The 16,185-nt window shown below is 41.5% G+C and overlaps 1 protein-coding gene across 1 annotated transcript in view; it reads left to right on the forward strand.

Moving 5' to 3' along the window:
• Window positions 1-16,185, forward strand: part of LOC120306773 (AF4/FMR2 family member 3-like) — a 251,296-nt gene that overhangs the window by 145,363 nt on the left and 89,748 nt on the right. Inside the window, exon 5 of the mRNA XM_039340579.1 lies at window positions 1,146-1,197. Within this exon, the coding sequence (XP_039196513.1) occupies window positions 1,146-1,197 (52 nt within the window). The remainder of the gene's footprint in view (window positions 1-1,145; window positions 1,198-16,185) is intronic.

Genomic DNA, 16,185 nt, shown 5'->3' on the forward strand with positions numbered 1-16,185 from the left:
TTATTATGTTCGTATTAAGAACTTTTGAAACAAGCATTTCAGATCCAGTTCATGCTGGTCTAAATAAAATTAGTATTATTTAAGAGGCAGAATTCACAATGTCATGTACTACTATTAATAATTCATATTCCACTGATGATATTGATATTATCACTTAATTGCTTGCAAACAATGTAAGCTACCTGTATTGGCACGATTGCATTATAATACTGTTTTTTTGGCCAATAATATCACCACTCAGAACCATTTTGAGTAATGAAGCCTACAGGGAAATTTTAGATTTAGAAAATGCCATTGAATAGTAGCTGCTAAAATCAGGCATAGAAAAAAAAAAGACCTTTATGGTCTGCATTATTTTCCAGGTTAACCCAACATTGACAGGCTTCCATGCGCTGCTATGAGAAATAAAAAGTAATGCTGCTTATGTTGCCTTTGTTTTAATAGATAAATTGTTTAAAACAATAACATCTTTCTTCAAATTTGCAGTCATGCTACTTTAATGAGTAAAGGGCAGGTGCTGTGCTCTCATGAAAGCAAATGTCCATAGACATTTAGCTATGCAGTTTGGGATGAACACCCTTTGAATGGTGCGGGAGTATGAATGGATTTCTTGAAAACATTGCAGACTACAGGAACCATTTGCACTTCAGTTTGAGATGCAGACAACACAGACTCATCCCCAACAGCCCACGCCTTGTTTCAACAGTGAAGAGACACAGGGCAGAAGACATCCTGCAGCCAAGAAGGCTCCACACACATTTGCACTACTCAGGTGACCCTGAGAACACAGGTAAACCTCCAAATGTCCTTAATGACTCACTAAAAGGACCAGCTGTCTGCAAGGAATATAAATGCTTCTATTCCCTACCATCCGGTCAGAGCTAAAGAAGCTTCTTGGATGAGAAGTGAAACATCTTCAAAGAAAAACAAGAAAGTCCATTTGCCTCCTGAAAAAGCCTCTCATGAAAGCACTTCTTCCAAATAAAACATGCACAGCCTTAATGGGAAATAGAGTCCTGGACCAGCTGAAGTTTTGCCCTGAACCAACTGAAGCTTAGTTAGAACTCACAATGAAAGAATATCTATGGTTTAAATGACATCTGAAGTGCTATTTTGGATTCCAATGTAGATTTGTTGTTTTCTAGAATGCTAGAAGATGACCTAAAATTAAGCAGTGATGAAGAGGAGAATGACCAGGTAAGAAATTTGAAATCTGTTCATTTTTTTAACCTGTTAATTCATTAAATTTATATGCTGACTTTTCTCAAAAAGCTGAAGACAATGTTCCTATCTTAAACATACAGCTTAATATATAATTATAATTGTATACATTATTAACTACAGTGACTAAATTCAAACAACATACTAAGTCACATTCAGACAAACCACATTATAATTTAATGCTATATATGAACTCAGCTATAAGGAATTATAGGTAGTCCTCAACTTACAACCGTTCATTTAGTGATCACTCAAAGTTACAATTGCACTGAAAAAAGTGATTTAGGACTGTTTTTCTCACTACTGTAGCAGCATCCCCAGGGTCATGTGATCAAAATGTAGATGCTTGGCAACTGATTCATATTTATGAAGGTTGTTGTGTCCTGTGGTCATGTGGTCACCTTTTCCAATTTTCTGACAAACAAGGTCAATAGGGAAGCCAGATTCACTTAACAACCATGTTACTAATTTAACATCTGCAGTGATTCACTTAACAACTGTGGCAAAAAAGGTCATAAAATGGGGCAAACTCAATTAACAACTGTCTCGCTTAGCAACATAAATTTTGGCTCAATTGTGCTTGTAAGTCAAGGACTATCTTTAATCATAATAGAGGAAAACAAAATTGGACTGTCAGTTTGTAGTAATTATATCACCATACAAGTTTGCAGTTCCTTTGATTACATAACTGTATTTTCCCTTAATATCATTCATCCAGTTAATATTACTTTAATTTTATAAGCAATGATCAGAATATCTAATGTTTGAAAAGATATATTCATATTTTACAAGCATGAATTTGTTGGAAGAATTTTCTTTTCCCTAAGCTGAAGCAAGATTTGCCACTGAGGCTTTGTGGCAGTGAAAATTTATAACCCACAGAGCTAATCAATCTGCATTCAGTAAGCTTAAGCAAATTAAATAGAACCCTTGTGCTTGTCTGGAATATGTAACTAAAGTTCATTTGGTCTGTTTGCTTCTCCAGCTCCTAAGATTCATAAAAGGCAATATCCTAGTATAAACCTCAGGCTTGTATCAAAGAAATGTTAAAATAATATAAATACAAACTAAAAAAGGAACTACAAAATAATCTTTGAGACCTGCCTCTGAATTGGAACTCTGAATCTGTAGGGGGGAAAAACCACTGGATGCTTTAGATCAGTGGTTCTCAACCTTTTTAATGCCGCGACCCCAACTGGTCGTAAGTCAAGGACTACCCAACCGGTCGTAAGTCAAGGACTTTCCCTGCCTGGGAGCGCCACACATGCGTGATGCCGCCCCCTGCGCCGGCCGAGGCGTAGCTGGCAAGCGGCAGAGACGGAGCAGGCCAACCACTGGCTGGGCCACCAGCTGGCCCAGCCCAAGGGAGGTAAGGCACCCACCGGGCCCCACGCGTGCCAGCAAACCTCCCTGCGCCTGCCGGCCTCCCACCTCCCACCCCTGGCACTCTTTTACTTACATTTTTAGTAGTTGCTCAGCAGGGAGGGGTGGAAACTTCCAGATAGCTCACCTTTGCTGCAGACAACTTGCAGCACCATTTGCAGAGTGGGACTTTTGACGGGCTCAGCAGGGCAGAGACAGCCTGGACAATTCCTATTGGCTTTTGAAAGCCAATAGAATTAAACTCTATTCAAGAGAGTCTATTCTATTGGCTTTCAAAAACAATAGTATAAAAGGGAGTAGCACAGCTAAGGAAAAGGGGGGGGGAAATGGCGGACTGCATTGTTTGGCGACCCCCGTGAAATGGGGTCGCGACCCACAGGTTGAGAACCGCTGCTTTAGATAATAACACAGGGAAGGGGCAGCAAGTTCTTTAACAATGTTACAATATATACTTCTAGTTTGTAAAATTGCTAATTATGCTATGTATTGTGTATCTGATTGAAATATTGCACATCATTTTAGATATTGAAATATGAATAAAAAATATACACAAATACTGCAGGTAGTCCTCATTTAGTTAGCAGCCACAATTGGGACCAATAACTCAGTCTTTAAATGAAGCAATTGTTAAGTGAAACTATAATTTAACATTGCAAGCCACCCAGAGTTACCCTGTGGTAAGTTGGGTGACTACGTAGGTAGGTAGGTAGGTAGGTAGGTAGGTAGGTAGGTAGGTAGGTAGATAGATAGATAGATAGATAGATAGATAGATAGATAGATAGATAGATAGATAGATAGATAGATAGATAGATGTTATATCTTACTTTAGCTTTCTTTTCCTTTAGAGTTCTACAAAGGCTGTAAATGTAAGGACTGGTCTAAAGTTATTTTTTCATCACTGTTATAACTGCAAATGATCACTAAACAGAATTCTTTATATATATAAAGAATTCTGTTTATATATATATAAAGATTTTATTGGTTTTTTTATCAACATATGTTAATTTTTCCAATCAACAAGTTGTCTGGAGTTTGCTATGCTAATACATGTTCAATTACTAATCCTTCATTCTTTCCTCTAGCCAAGAATAAAATAGGTTCCAAATTTGATAGTAGTCTGTATCTTCTTTAACTTTCAACCTCATAGTTAATCTGTCCATCTCTGCACATTCCAATATTTTCCTGATTATTTCTTCTTCTGATGGCAATCCTTCATTCTTCCAGTATTGTGCAAAAATTATTCTCCAGCATGTAGAGGAATGTAGACTCCACGCATGGGTTGATTTAGTCTTCTAGCCCAATCAGACCAAACAATCAAAGTTGCCACGCCTCTGCAGGGTCTGACCATGCCCCAGTTTTCGTTTGGTCTCAGCCCTGAAGACACATGAGAATTTGGCTCCTAATTTAGATTCAAAAAGGTAGTTATTGCCATTCGTGGTTTCTCTATCCTTTTTTTCCCTCTTGGGGGGGGGGATTGGTTCAGCTCTGAGCTCAGTGCTGCACCATTTCTTCTCTCTTAATCAATTCCCTTCTCCGTGAGTTTTCAGAGGCAGACAGCTGATTGTAGATTGCTGCCTCCTCATTACAATCCACCTCCCCCACCCCCTCCCAAGATCTTCGCTGTGAATGCGAAGCTAAACTACTAATTTTCAGATGAAAACTGAAATCACCTTCTTAGGTTAGTTACCAATTCAAACAACCTGCGGGCGCCATTTTGAGCCTCTAGAAGGCTTGATCCTCACACTACTCAAGTACTTCCTTGTTACTGTTGATTGTCAGCTGTAAATTACCCCCCCCCCAAAAAAAACAGCAGGTGAACTGTTTAACTAAAAGAGCTGATTACCAGATTACTTGCAGGAGAGGATTTTTTCTCTCAGCTTGTTTCATCTCTCATCAGATTGTCCCGGCCGCCATTTTGGGCTCCGCCCGATCACACACATTAAATTGACTGCTTTGTCCTAATTACAGCCTTTTCAGTCACGAAGTAACTTACTTATTTGGTGATTCTCACTAAGTGGGGGGGGGAATAGGAGTTCTAATTACATTCCTTTAGATCTTCATTCAGCTGCTTAATAGGCACCATCTCAGGTTGCCTAGTGGACATAGGGAAAATACCTTGAGTCTCTCACTCCATTTTATCTGGTAATATTCCAGACTGTGACTTACCAGTACCTTTTAAATATCCAGTGCCAACAGATTGGATGGCTGCTTGCCTTGCCTGTTTTCCGCTGTCTGCATAGTGGTCGGCACTTACTGTCCTAGCCGTCACTAAGTGAGACACGAGGGTTAAAAAAAAATTAAAATAAAACAGAATTAAATTAAACAAGATATATACCTATATTCATATATAGACTTATCTTTAATTGATACCTTTTCGGCCAAATTGTCTCTATTACAGTGGGCCTGAAAAATTGAATGGGGAGGACAGCCCCTGAGCGTAGTGCGGCTTATATCGCGTAGTGACTCCGTGCTTAATGGTGGGCCGGACCTCACAGACCCTCGTGCAGGCCTGTACCACCGAGGTGGACCGTGGCCTTCCTTTCTCCTGCAGACCAAGGGCCGATCCAGGGATCTCCTGGTGAAAACCTGCCCTTTCTTCTCCTGCAGAACAGGACTGATCCAGGGATCTCCTGGTGACAACCTGTCTTTTCTTCTACTGCAGTACAGGCCAGATCCAGGGATCTCCTGGTGAACACCTGTTGTTTATTTCCTATTGTTTATTTCAATATGGCAGATAACACCGTTTCACAGGCTTCCACCTCCAGTGGAAATATAAAACACAAGCCATCCAGTCTGGATACACCTGCAAAAGCCAAGGCCAAGGTCAAACGGACCTCTAAGGCCGATGACAAGCAAGCAGATAGCAGACATGGGGTGCTGGAGCGACAATTCTCCAAAGCCCAGCGGCAGACAGGAGAGACGCAGCTTATCCCCTCACCTCCTCTTGCATCCACATCAGGGGAGCATCGACCTTCCCCTCTTACACAGGCTTGGTCTCCCGAGCAGACCCTGGACCAGGGTTCCTTGCTGGGATATGAACGGGACCATCTGTCCCTCTTTGACCGAGAATTGAGATTACAGGTCCAAGATTCAATTTCAGCTGCTGAGCCAGGACCTTCCTCAGTGTCTTGTGGGTCTCAGGGGGAGGTTACTACAGTCGTCCCTCCCCCAATCCCTTCAGCATCTTTCACGCCGATGGCGGCGGGTCTTCGGGGCCCCGAACATCCTTCATTTACTGTCCAGCTCCAAGCCATGATCTCACAGGCGGTGGTTCAGGCAATGGCGGCTTCAGGGAGGGCCATTCCGGTCCAAGGACCATCAACCCCCCCTACGCCCACGGAAACTAGGTATCCCAGGGAGTATGTGATTTCAGATCACGGTTCTCCACCTCAATCTGAAGGGAGCGAGATATCAGATTTTTCTGCTCAGATTCCGGAAGAAGGCATGTGGTCAGACGGGGAAGACATTCAGGTGGAGGCCACTCCTATGGTAGGGGTGTTTAATCCAAATTCCTTCTATCCTCTTTTACAAAAGGCCTATGTCACCGGAAAAATTGAACCCGTGAAACCACAGACGACCGATCAGGACTCTGGACAGAGTTCTGACCCACTGTTTCTGGAACCAGTCAAGAAGAACCTACAGATACCTTGCCCCCCTATGTTTCTCAAATCCATTCAGGATCAGTGGGATCTCCTGGAAGTTTCTCTGCTCTTGGGGGATTAGATCGTAAGCTCTTAGATACGGTCCCTTCCCTCAATGATGTCCTCGAAGTTCCGAGTGTAGACGAGGCTCTCGCCCCCATACTGTCAGACACCAAAATCCCAGGAGATATGTTGGAGGCCCTTAAGGCTGAGGACAAGAAGTCTGAGATTTCCCTCAAAAGGACCCATCAGGCATCGGCTTGGGCTATAAGAGCCTCAATATCTAACTCCTTTTTCGCTAGAATTGCATTAATCTGGCTCAGGGAATTACAGGCCAGATTATCCCCAGACGAGGTAAGGGTTCACCAGGATGTCACTAAACTAAGGGCCGCACTGGAATACATGGTGGATGTGTCTCTGCAGTCGGCCAAATATTCGGCTTGGGCCATAGCTTCCAACGTGGCCGCACGCCGGTTGTTCTGGCTAAAAAATTGGAAGGCCGATACCAGGCACAAATGGAGAGTAGCTGCAGCACCATATCATAAGGGTCGCCTTTTTGGAGAGGCTCTCACTCCTTACCTGACTGAAAACAAAGAAAAGTTGAAAGTACTAGCTCATGTTGTCAAAAAAACGGGCAGACGTTTTTCTCCATACAACCGGCGTCCGTTGTTCAAGTCTGGCTCAGACCGAACTACATGGAGCGGGTATCGGCCCTTTCAAGCAGGGCCGGACCGCTCATCGGACCGGTCCGGCTACAGAGACAAGCCAAAGCTACAATTCCAGGCTAAGAGGCCCCTTCGTGGCAGAGGAGCTCGTCCTTTCCAAAAGTCAAAGTGACTTGAGGCGGATTCCTCCCATTGGCGGAAGACTGGCACTATATTTCTACAAATGGGAAAGTACCACCACGGACAATTGGGTTCTAACCACTATCAGAGACGGACTGTCTCTGGAGTTCCTCACACTCCCACCTCGGCGCTTCATCTCCTGCCCCCTATCCAGAAATCCCGTGAAACAAGGTCTCATGGAGGAGGCCATTTGTCATCTGTTAAGCATAGAGGCAATAGAGCGGGTACCCCCAGATCAATGGGGACTGGGTTTCTACTCCATCCTTTTCGTGGTACCAAAACCCTCAGGAGGATGGAGGGCGATCCTAGACCTCAAGGCTCTAAATCGGTACCTAATTTACCAAAAATTCAAGATGCAAACTCTTCATTCTATTCTGGGCAGTATTCAACCGGGGGATTTTCTTACATCCATAGATCTGACAGAAGCTTACCTGCACGTTCCCATACATCCAAATCACAGGCGTTTCCTCAGATTCAGGTATTCCAACCATCACTATCAGTACAGGGCCCTGCCATTCGGCCTATCATCAGCTCCAAGGGTTTTCACCAAAATCCTGGCGGTTCTCGCCGCACAGCTCAGGTTGGTACCAGTCCGCGTTCATATCCTAATCCAGTCGTCCTCGGCACTGAACGCCCATTCAGACGTGGCACTGACGATCAAGACACTCCAGGATCATGGATTTATGATCAACTTCCCAAAGAGCCATCTGATCCCAACAAACCGTTTGCTCCACCTAGGCGCAATAATAGACACCAGCCAGTGCCGAGTTTTCCTGTCTCAGGAGCGTCAGCTCAGCATACGTACGATGGTCACCAGGGTGCGCAAGGAGAAACGTGTAACCCTGCTCCTGCTGTCACAGCTGTTAGGGAAACTGATCTCATGTATTGCCATAGTGCCTTGGGCCAGGCTTCATACGAGACAACTACAGTGGTTTCTACTCCCTTACCAGAAACGGGGTGTAGCATGTTTTCCACAGAGGGTGCGAGTCCCACCACAGACACTCACGTCCCTCATCTGGTGGTTGTCCCCAGCACTGTCCAAAGGATCCCTGTTCAGAGAACCAACTCGGGTAACCTTGACCACAGATGCCAGTCTGTTTGGATGGGGGGCACATCTGCAATCTCAATTCGCCCAGGGACGGTGGTCTCAACAGGATCTCAAGAAAAATATCAATTGGTTAGAGCTCAGAGCCATACACCTAGCACTTTGCCATTTCCACAAGGAGTTGGTGGGCCACCACGTGCTGGTTCTGACAGACAACGTGGCGGCAAAGGCCCATGTCAACAGGTAGGGCGGCACTCGATCACGGATTCTAATGTCCGAGGCCCAGTGTCTGGGGTCATGGACGGAACAGAATCTGTTGTCCCTAAAGGTAGAACACATTTCAGGGGTGGAAAATGACCAGGCAGATTTTCTGAGTCAATCTACGATAGATCATTCAGAGTGGCGTCTACATCCCCATCTCTTTCGGGAGATAACTCACCGTTTCGGTCGGCCCAAAGTCGACTTGTTTGCATCCCCAAAGAACACCCAGCTTCCCCGGTTTCTATCTCGGTACCCATCCCAGGGTTCGGAAGGAGCAGATGCCCTCCGCAGCCCTTGGCTGGCGGGTCTTCTATATGCATTTCCACCCCTTCCCTTGATCCCGGCTGTCATCAGGAAGCTGTTACAGGAACAGGCGGAGCTAATCCTTGTGGCCCCGTATTGGCCGAGGCGTCCATGGTTCGCGGATCTCGTGAACCTCGCCGTAGCCCCCCCTTGGCAAATCCCTCCAGAGAGGATAATTCTAACACAGGGGGCCATATGCCATCCGAACCCACAGTGGCTACAACTAGCCGTCTGGCATCTGAGCGCCAGTTCCTGATGTGCGGATCTTACTCTTCAAGGGTGATAGCTATGATCCAAGCTTCCAGACGGCCGGCGACGAACCGAATCTATGATGCCACTTGGAAGAACTTCTGTGACTGGTGTACCTGTAAGGGTTTGTCTATCTCTTCTGTCACTATTCCAGTGATTCTTGAATACCTCATGGATGGAGTGGATAAAGGTTTAGCACCCAACACCTTGTATAGACAGGTGGCCGCTCTTTCCACGGTGTTCACCTGTGCCAACGCCACTCCATTGTCCCATCATCCCAGGGTCCGATCCTTTATGAAAGGAGTCTCCAACACCAGACCTCCGGTAGTACACAGGTATCCATCTTGGGAACTACCTCGTGTTCTGCAGGCACTCACTAGGTCTCCCTTTGAACCTATAAGGTCTTGTCCTCTTCACATTTTGTCCCACAAGGTGGCTTTCCTAGTAGCCATCACGTCGGCGAGACGCGTGTCAGAGCTGGCTGCTCTTTCAGTTAGGGAAGACCTGTGTACCTTCTATCAGGACAGAGTGGTGCTGAGGTTAGATCCCTCATTCATTCCCAAGGTGAATACCCTGTTTCACCGGGCTCAGGACATTGTACTACCAAACTTTTGTCCCAATCCTTCTCACACACTAGAAAAGCAGTGGCATTGCCTAGATGTACGTAGGGCATTACGTCATTACATTAAGAGGACAGCTTCCTTTCGCAAATCGGAGGCATTGTTTGTCTCTTTCCACTCAACTTCCAAGGGACAGAAGGTTTCCTCCTCTACTATAGCCAGGTGGATCAAGGCCTGTATCGCTCAATCTTACCAGGCTTCCTCTTTACCTGTCCCAAGCCGCCTGACAGCGCACTCTACTCGTAGCGCTTCCACATCGGCGGCGTGGCAGACTCAGGCGTCCATAGAGGACATCTGTAAGGCGGCTACGTGGTCGTCCCCTTCACCATTCATTCACCACTACAAACTCGACAAGTTTGCTTCCGCGGAGGCTGCGTTTGGCCGTCGGGTTTTACAACAAGTGGTCCATTTCAGCACCGACACTTAACCAACCTGCTTCCCACCCGTGGGATCATAGGGGCTTTGGTATGTCCCATGCGTGGAGTCTACATTCCTCTACATGCTGGAGAAGGGGCGTTGTCTTACCTGAACACCTTTTCTCAGCATGAGGAATGTAGACTCCACCCCCTCCCTGATTATTACTAGCAGCTAGGTTAGTGTCAGCAGTTCGGAGCCATCTCGTCACACAATCATTCGCTTCGCCCTTTCGAAAACTGGGGCATGGTCAGACCCTGCAGAGGCGTGGCAACTTTGATTGTTTGGTCTGATTGGGCTAGAAGACTAAATCAACCCATGCGTGGAGTCTACATTCCTCATGCTGAGAAAAGGCGTTCAGGTAAGACAACGCCCCTTCTCGCTGCTGTAGTGATGTGTAAGATTAAATATAATTTCTGCTTATTAGTCTTTTCAGGCATAATACCTAGTAAAAACAGTTCAGGTTTAAAGTCCACTTGTTCACCCAATATTTTTTCTAACCACATATGTATCTTTTTCCAATAGGCCTTTGCCTTACTACATGTCCAGCAAATGTGATAATACGTGCCTATGTTATGTTTACATTTCCAACATCTATCTGACATATTTTTGAACATTTTTGCTAATCTTGCTGGCGGCAGATGCCATCTATAAAACATTTTATACAGATTTTCTTTGTATAAAGTTGACATTGTTAATTTGTAGTTTCTCTCCCATAGCATTTGCCATTTTTCTAATTCTATATTATAGCCAAAATGTTTTGCCCATCTTGTCATTGTTTCTTTCACTTGTTCACTTTCCATATCCAAAATTAACAAAAAGTTATACATTTTCTTAATTAATTTCTCATCTGAGGTTAACGAAATCTTATCAAACACAGTTTGATCCTTATAAAATCCATACATTTTTACATCTTTTTCATATCTACTTTGTATCTGTAAATGTGCCCACCCGGACAAGTTAATTCCCTGATTTTCCAGTTCTTGTTTAGATTTTAATTTCCCATCAATATCTAGAATATCTTTATATGTCCATATTTTTTCAAAGTCTACCAAGTTCAGATGTATAAATGCCTCCATCGTTGATAACCACCCTGGAATTTTAAAATATATTTTAGCTTTAATTTTTTCCCATACTGTTGACAAGGCATTTCTTATAAAATGATTTTGAAAGTACTTAATGGACTCTGTTTTTCCCGTACCATAAGAAAGCGTGCCACCCCAATTGTAAATCATGTCCCTCTAGATACTAACCTTTTATTTCAAGTGTTATCCCATGTTAACACAGATGCTTGGTAATACAACGTCCATTTCAGCAACCAAAAACCTCCATTTTCCTTAGCATCTTGTAATGTTTTCATCTTAATTCTAGCTTTTTTCCCCTGCCAAATAAAGTTCAAAACCAATGAATTTAAATTTTGAAAGAATTTTCTCTCAAGTTTTATTGGAATCATTTGAAATAAAAATAAAATCTTCGGCAACACATTCAACACAAAGATTTTTCCATCTTTCCAAGTCTAGCTTTATTTGCTTCAATAATTTTGTATAATTGTCTTCTTTTATTGACGAACACTTAGCTGAAAGATGAATACCTAAATATTTAACTTTTTTCACTATTTGTACCTCTGTTTTCTCTAGTATTTGCCTTTTTTGTTTATCTGTGAGGTTCTTAACTATTACTTTACTTTTTCTTTATTTATTTTTAGTCCTGCCATTTCTCCATATTCTTCTATCTTTCCCCATAGTTTAGGAATCATCTCTAAAGGTTCTTCCAAGATAAACACTAAATCATCAGCAAATGCTTGTAACTTATATGTTTCATCTTTTATTTTCAATCCTTTAATTTCTGTGTCCTGTCTTATCCTTCTATTTAGTACTTCCAAAATAAAGATAAATAATAATGGAGATAGTGGACATCCTTGTCTCATACCTTTTCTTATCTCAAAGCTCTCAGTATAATCTCCATTCACTATCACTTTTGCTGTCTGGTTGCTATTTATTGTTTTTATCATATTTATAAAATTCTTTCCAAAATCCATTATTTGTAATTGCTGAACCATAAATTGCCAGAAAACATTATCAAACACCTTTTGGGCGTCTAAAAGCACTAATGCTAATTGTTTCCCTGGATTAAATTCATAGTATTCTAATACATCCATTATCACCCTTAAATTGTTTTTAATTTGTATCTTCGGTAAAAAGTCTTTTTGATCTGGATGTATAAATTCAACTAAGTATTTTTTTAATCTCTCTGCCATTATTGAAGTAAAAATTTTGTAATCCACATTGAGTAATGAAATCGGTCTATAGTTCTTAATATATGTCAAGTCTGAATCTTCTTTTGGTATCAAAGTAATATTTGCTTCTATCCATGTATTTGGAAGTTTAGCCTCTAACAATAGTCCATTACAAACATCTTTCAGTGGTTCGCTTAATGTATCTTGTAGATTTTTATAAAGTTCCGCCGGTAGCCCATCTGGGCTTGGTGTTTTCCCTTTTTTTGTTGACTAAACAGAATTCTTTATTGGCAAAGTGTGGTTAGACACACAAGGAATTTGTCTCCAGTGATAAGCTCTCAGTGTACATACAAGCAACAGGTGATAAATCATGATCAGAATCAACATAAAAATGCATTCATCATAATCATAAGATATAACACTTAATGATAGTCATAGGATATTAAATCAGCAAACAATATAAATCACACTAGGATACTAAATAAAACAATATAAATCATAAGATACAAGCAACCAAGTTATAGTCATAAGAAGATAAGGAGATAGATAATAGGAAAGATGAGGTGAACAACAATAATAATAAAGCCTTACTAAATAGTTTGACAGTTTTGTAGGAATTAGTTGTTAAGCAGAGTGATGGCATGGGGGAAAAACTGTCCTTATGTCTAGTTGTTCTGGCGTGCAATGCTTATAGTGTCGCCTTGAGGGAAGAAGTTGAAACAGTTAATGTCCAGGATGTAGGGGTCTGTAGATATTTTCACAGCCCTCTTTTTGGCTTGTGCATTATATAGGTCCTCAATAGAAAGCAGGCTGGTAGCAATTGTTTTTTCTCCAGTTCTAACTATCCGTTGAAATCTGTACTCATCTTGTTTGATTGCAGTGACAAACTAGATGTTTGTAGAGATGCAAATGACAGAGGCAATTGCTAAATGACGACTACCTGTAAGGTCATATTAGAATATATATGAGCAATTATGGAGGAGAGGAGAAACAAATATCATTATGTGCATCATCACAACAGTATGCACTGTAAATGTCATTTGTGCTATAAAGTTATGATGCAGAGACCATTATTATGACATGATTGTGGCTTGTTCAAAATGCCTATGAGAATATAGCTCCCATAATCTCTCAACCAGCATATTGACTTGTTGATGGTAGGAATTACTGACCAGTGTTTGGAAAGAAATAAACTGGGAAGAGTTTGTTTTTTAAAAAATGATTAAATAATTGCTTCCTATGCAATCTGTAAGAGAACGATAGGCAGAGCTGGGATGGTGGTGGTGGTGGTGGTGAAAAGAAGGATCAGCCTAGAATCATCACCCAGCCACAAATGAACTTAGCTGCCATTGATCCTTATCTAACACTAACCACTTGCTAACCTGTGAGAAGATTCTTGTGCATAGGCTTTTAACAATAAATCAGTTAAACTGAACCTTCATGTGTGGACCTGGTCTTTCATGTCTGACACATTCATCTGTTCTCATCTCACCATTAAAAAAAATGTAGGACAAATCAGCTAAACACTGAAAACAGTAGTTTAGTAAATATGAGAGAAACCAGGGAGCCATCTGAAAGAGCTCTATATATGTTTTACTAAGAACAAACAAGTTGTGTATAACTAATCAGGCATGCATTATAAATTAAATGTTATCAAGGTCTAAAAAGAAGTAGAGATGGCAAATTACAGCTGTTACCAAAGATGTAATTCCTAAATGCTATTAATATTGCACTGTCATTTACAAGATAAAATAAGCCACTTTTCTTGTGTAATTTCATGTGGCATAAAACTGATAATAGCAACAGTTTCCCATAGAGGACAGTGAAGATGTCAATGATAGAAAAGTATGTGAAAATCAGACAGTCAGGCAAGAAGAAAGTACCATAGGTAGAAGCAGGAGGAAATTATGGCTACAAACATAACATTAAATTCTTGTGATATAAAAGTAGAATTATTTAGACAAATGGTAAGTTATGTTCCTTCAGAACATCTGGATGATGTGTCATACATATTTCTTTCTACAATTGAGAGACAGGTTGAGAGTTCCAAGACATATGGAGAAGTTCAAAGTTGCTTCATTTTGATCAAGAGGTATTTAGAATCAGTAAAAGGAATCTGTCACCCACCCATCCATCCATATCTTTCTGTCTTTAGTATCTTCTCTACCAATTCTAAGGCTGCTTGTTGTACCTGCCATCATTAGTTTGGTCTCTTTATATTTTAGTCCTATTTTTTCACTCCTCCACTTTTATCTACAGTTTGCAGATTTTTTTGCATTTTTGACTATCAGATTTGCATCAGCAGTTTAGTGCAGGCAATTGATTTTTTCCTCCAATAATAATAATAATAATAATAATAATAATAATAATAATAATAATAATAATAATAATAATAATAATAATAATAATCTATTTGTTATTGCACTGTTTCCTCTGTCAACAATACTGAATAACTCAGGACATGGCTATCAAACATCAAAAACATCTGCCAGACTATCCCACCTCCTTTACATGGATGATCTGAAGCTGTATGATAAAACATCATCTGAAATAGAATCTCTGCTCAACACTGTCCGTATATATAGCCAAGATATTGTAATGGAGTTTGGCTTGGACAAATGTGCCACACTTACTATCAAACAAGGAAAAATAGTGAAAACTGAAGGAATCAAGATGCCCCACGAAAATAACATTAAGAGTCTGGATGAGGAAGAATACTACAAATACTTGGGTATCCTTCAAGCTGACAACATCAAGCACACTGAAGTCAAGAAAAAGATTAGAGGTGAATACATCAAGAGAGTGAAGAAGATCTTAAAGTCCAAACTCAATGGAGGAAATACCATAAAGGCAATCAACACCTGGGCAATCCCAGTCATTAGGTACACAGCTGGAATAGTGGACTGGACTCAAGCAGAACTAAAAGCAATGGATAGGCAGACCAGAAAAATAATGACAATGAATCATGCCCTTCATCCACGCAGTGACATTGATAGACTTTATCTACCAAGGCAAATAGGTGGGCGTGGAATGCTACAAGTACATCAGATGGTTGAAGAAAAAAAATGGCTTTGGAAGAATATCTGAAGAACAATGATGAAGATGCACTGAAATTAGTATATCAGGAAGGCTTACTAACTACTGGAGAGACCAAACTGGCCTACAAGAAAGACCAAATGAAGAACAGAATAGAGGCATGGGAAGACAAAGCACTACAAGGCCAATACATGAAAAAAATAGCTGGGAAAGCAGATAATAATAAAACCTGGCAATGGCTAAGAGCAGGAAAATTGAAGAAAGAGATCGAGGAACTAATTCTGGCTGCACAAGACCAAGCCTTAAGGACAAATGCATACAAAGTCAAAATTGAGAAGACAGCAACAGACAGTAAGTGCCGCCTATGCAAAGAAGCTGAAGAAACAGTGGACCACTTGGTAAGCTGTTGCAAGAAGATTGCACAGACTGATTACAAGCAGCGGCATGACAAAGTAGCAACAATGGTGCATTGGAAGATCTGCAAAAAATATCATTTGCCTGTAAGCAAAAACTGGTGGGATCATAAAATAGAGAAAGTCATAGAAAATGATAAAATTAAACTGCTCTGGGACTTCAGAATTCAAACAGACAAGCACCTGCAACATAACACCCCAGACTTAACAATTGTCGATAAGAAAGACAAAAAAGTCTGGATAGTGGACGTGGCAGTGCCTGGAGACAGCAGAATAGAAGAGAAAGAACTGGAGAAGATAACAAAATACAAAGACCTACAAATAGAAATAGAAAGACTGTGGCAAAAGCAAGCAAGGGTAGTACCAATAGTCATAGGCTCCTTGGGTGCAATCCCAAAACAACTGGAGCACCACTTGAACACCATTGGCATTGACAAATTCGCTATTAGTCAATTGCAAAAGGCGGCCTTACTAGGAACTGCTTCCATCCTGCGACGATATCTGTAATACCATCAAAC

Source organism: Crotalus tigris, unplaced genomic scaffold (genome assembly GCF_016545835.1).
Source record: "Crotalus tigris isolate CLP2741 ecotype Arizona unplaced genomic scaffold, ASM1654583v1 scf7180000017753.6788120, whole genome shotgun sequence".
Lineage (NCBI taxonomy): Eukaryota > Metazoa > Chordata > Lepidosauria > Squamata > Viperidae > Crotalus > Crotalus tigris.